The sequence below is a fragment of the Alosa alosa genome, chromosome 13, assembly GCF_017589495.1.
Source record: "Alosa alosa isolate M-15738 ecotype Scorff River chromosome 13, AALO_Geno_1.1, whole genome shotgun sequence".
NCBI lineage: Eukaryota > Metazoa > Chordata > Actinopteri > Clupeiformes > Clupeidae > Alosa > Alosa alosa.
Genome location: NC_063201.1, coordinates 8,898,116 through 8,899,029, shown reverse-complemented (window position 1 = coordinate 8,899,029; position 914 = coordinate 8,898,116). Strand labels below are relative to the sequence as shown.

At 47.0% G+C, this 914-nt stretch overlaps 1 protein-coding gene across 2 annotated transcripts in view; it reads left to right on the top strand.

The window, feature by feature from the left end:
• The first annotated feature begins 243 nt into the window (after positions 1–243).
• Positions 244–914, top strand: part of rbfox1l (RNA binding fox-1 homolog 1, like) — a 13,139-nt gene continuing 12,468 nt past the window's right edge. The window contains exon 1 of one of the 2 annotated variants that reach the window (XM_048260955.1): positions 244–652. In XM_048260955.1, the coding sequence (XP_048116912.1) occupies positions 566–652 (87 nt within the window). In that variant the 5' untranslated portion in view covers positions 244–565. The remainder of the gene's footprint in view (positions 653–914) is intronic. The other variant, XM_048260956.1, reaches the window with a different exon arrangement.

Here is a 914-nt window from a genome sequence, read left to right as displayed (position 1 = left end):
TAGTGAGTACAAGAGCTCAACCTCAGACTTACATGCAGCGGAGGCAGGAGAGGGCCTATTAATACAGCCTTGAAACAGGACTCTCTACATGTGTTTCAGTATGTCAGAGTAACTGCATGACAGATGGACACACACTCACACTCACACACACACACACACACAAACACACACACACACACACACACACACACACACACACACACACACACACACACACACACACACACACACACCAGCTAGCTCTCCAGAGCCCAGTCAGTTTGGCGATATCCTGCTCTGTCAACAAGGCAGGCTGTCTCTGTCTTCTTCTCTGTGTGTTTCCCTATGGAACTCCAGTTTTATTAGTACTTTTTTGACCCGAAAGCGCTTCCTTTCTTTCCATTTCCTTTGATTTTGGGACTTCTGTTTCTTTTCCCTTTTCCCCCACCTGCTTGGATTCTAACTGCCCTGCTCCTTTGCCTGGTTCACCTCTCTTTCGGTCAGCATTCCACCCTCTCCTTCTCCCTTCCATCTTTTTTCCCTCCTTTGTTCCTCTTCTCTTTTCTTTTGCGTCTGGCTATGCACTATGCTCTCCTCCCCTACTGTGATTCTTCAGCCGTATGGACTCCCCGTCTACCCTCAGACAGCCTCCTGCTACCCCAGCATTGTACAGGTAATTCCCCCTCTCTCTCTATCCCCCTTTCTCTCTCTCTCTCTCTCCCTTTCTCTCTCTCTCTCTCCCTTTCTCTCTCTCTCTCTTTCTTTCTTCACATCTACACTCTCTCTGACTTCTCGCTTTTTAATTCTTCTCTCAGTTTCTTTCATACCCTGTTACAGTTCTTTCTTTTTATACTCTATTTTGTCTATTGACCAGTGGCATTAACCTTCATGCTGTTCTTGTGCCCACTGAAAGCGCTGTTTGCTCTGGCAGCTGA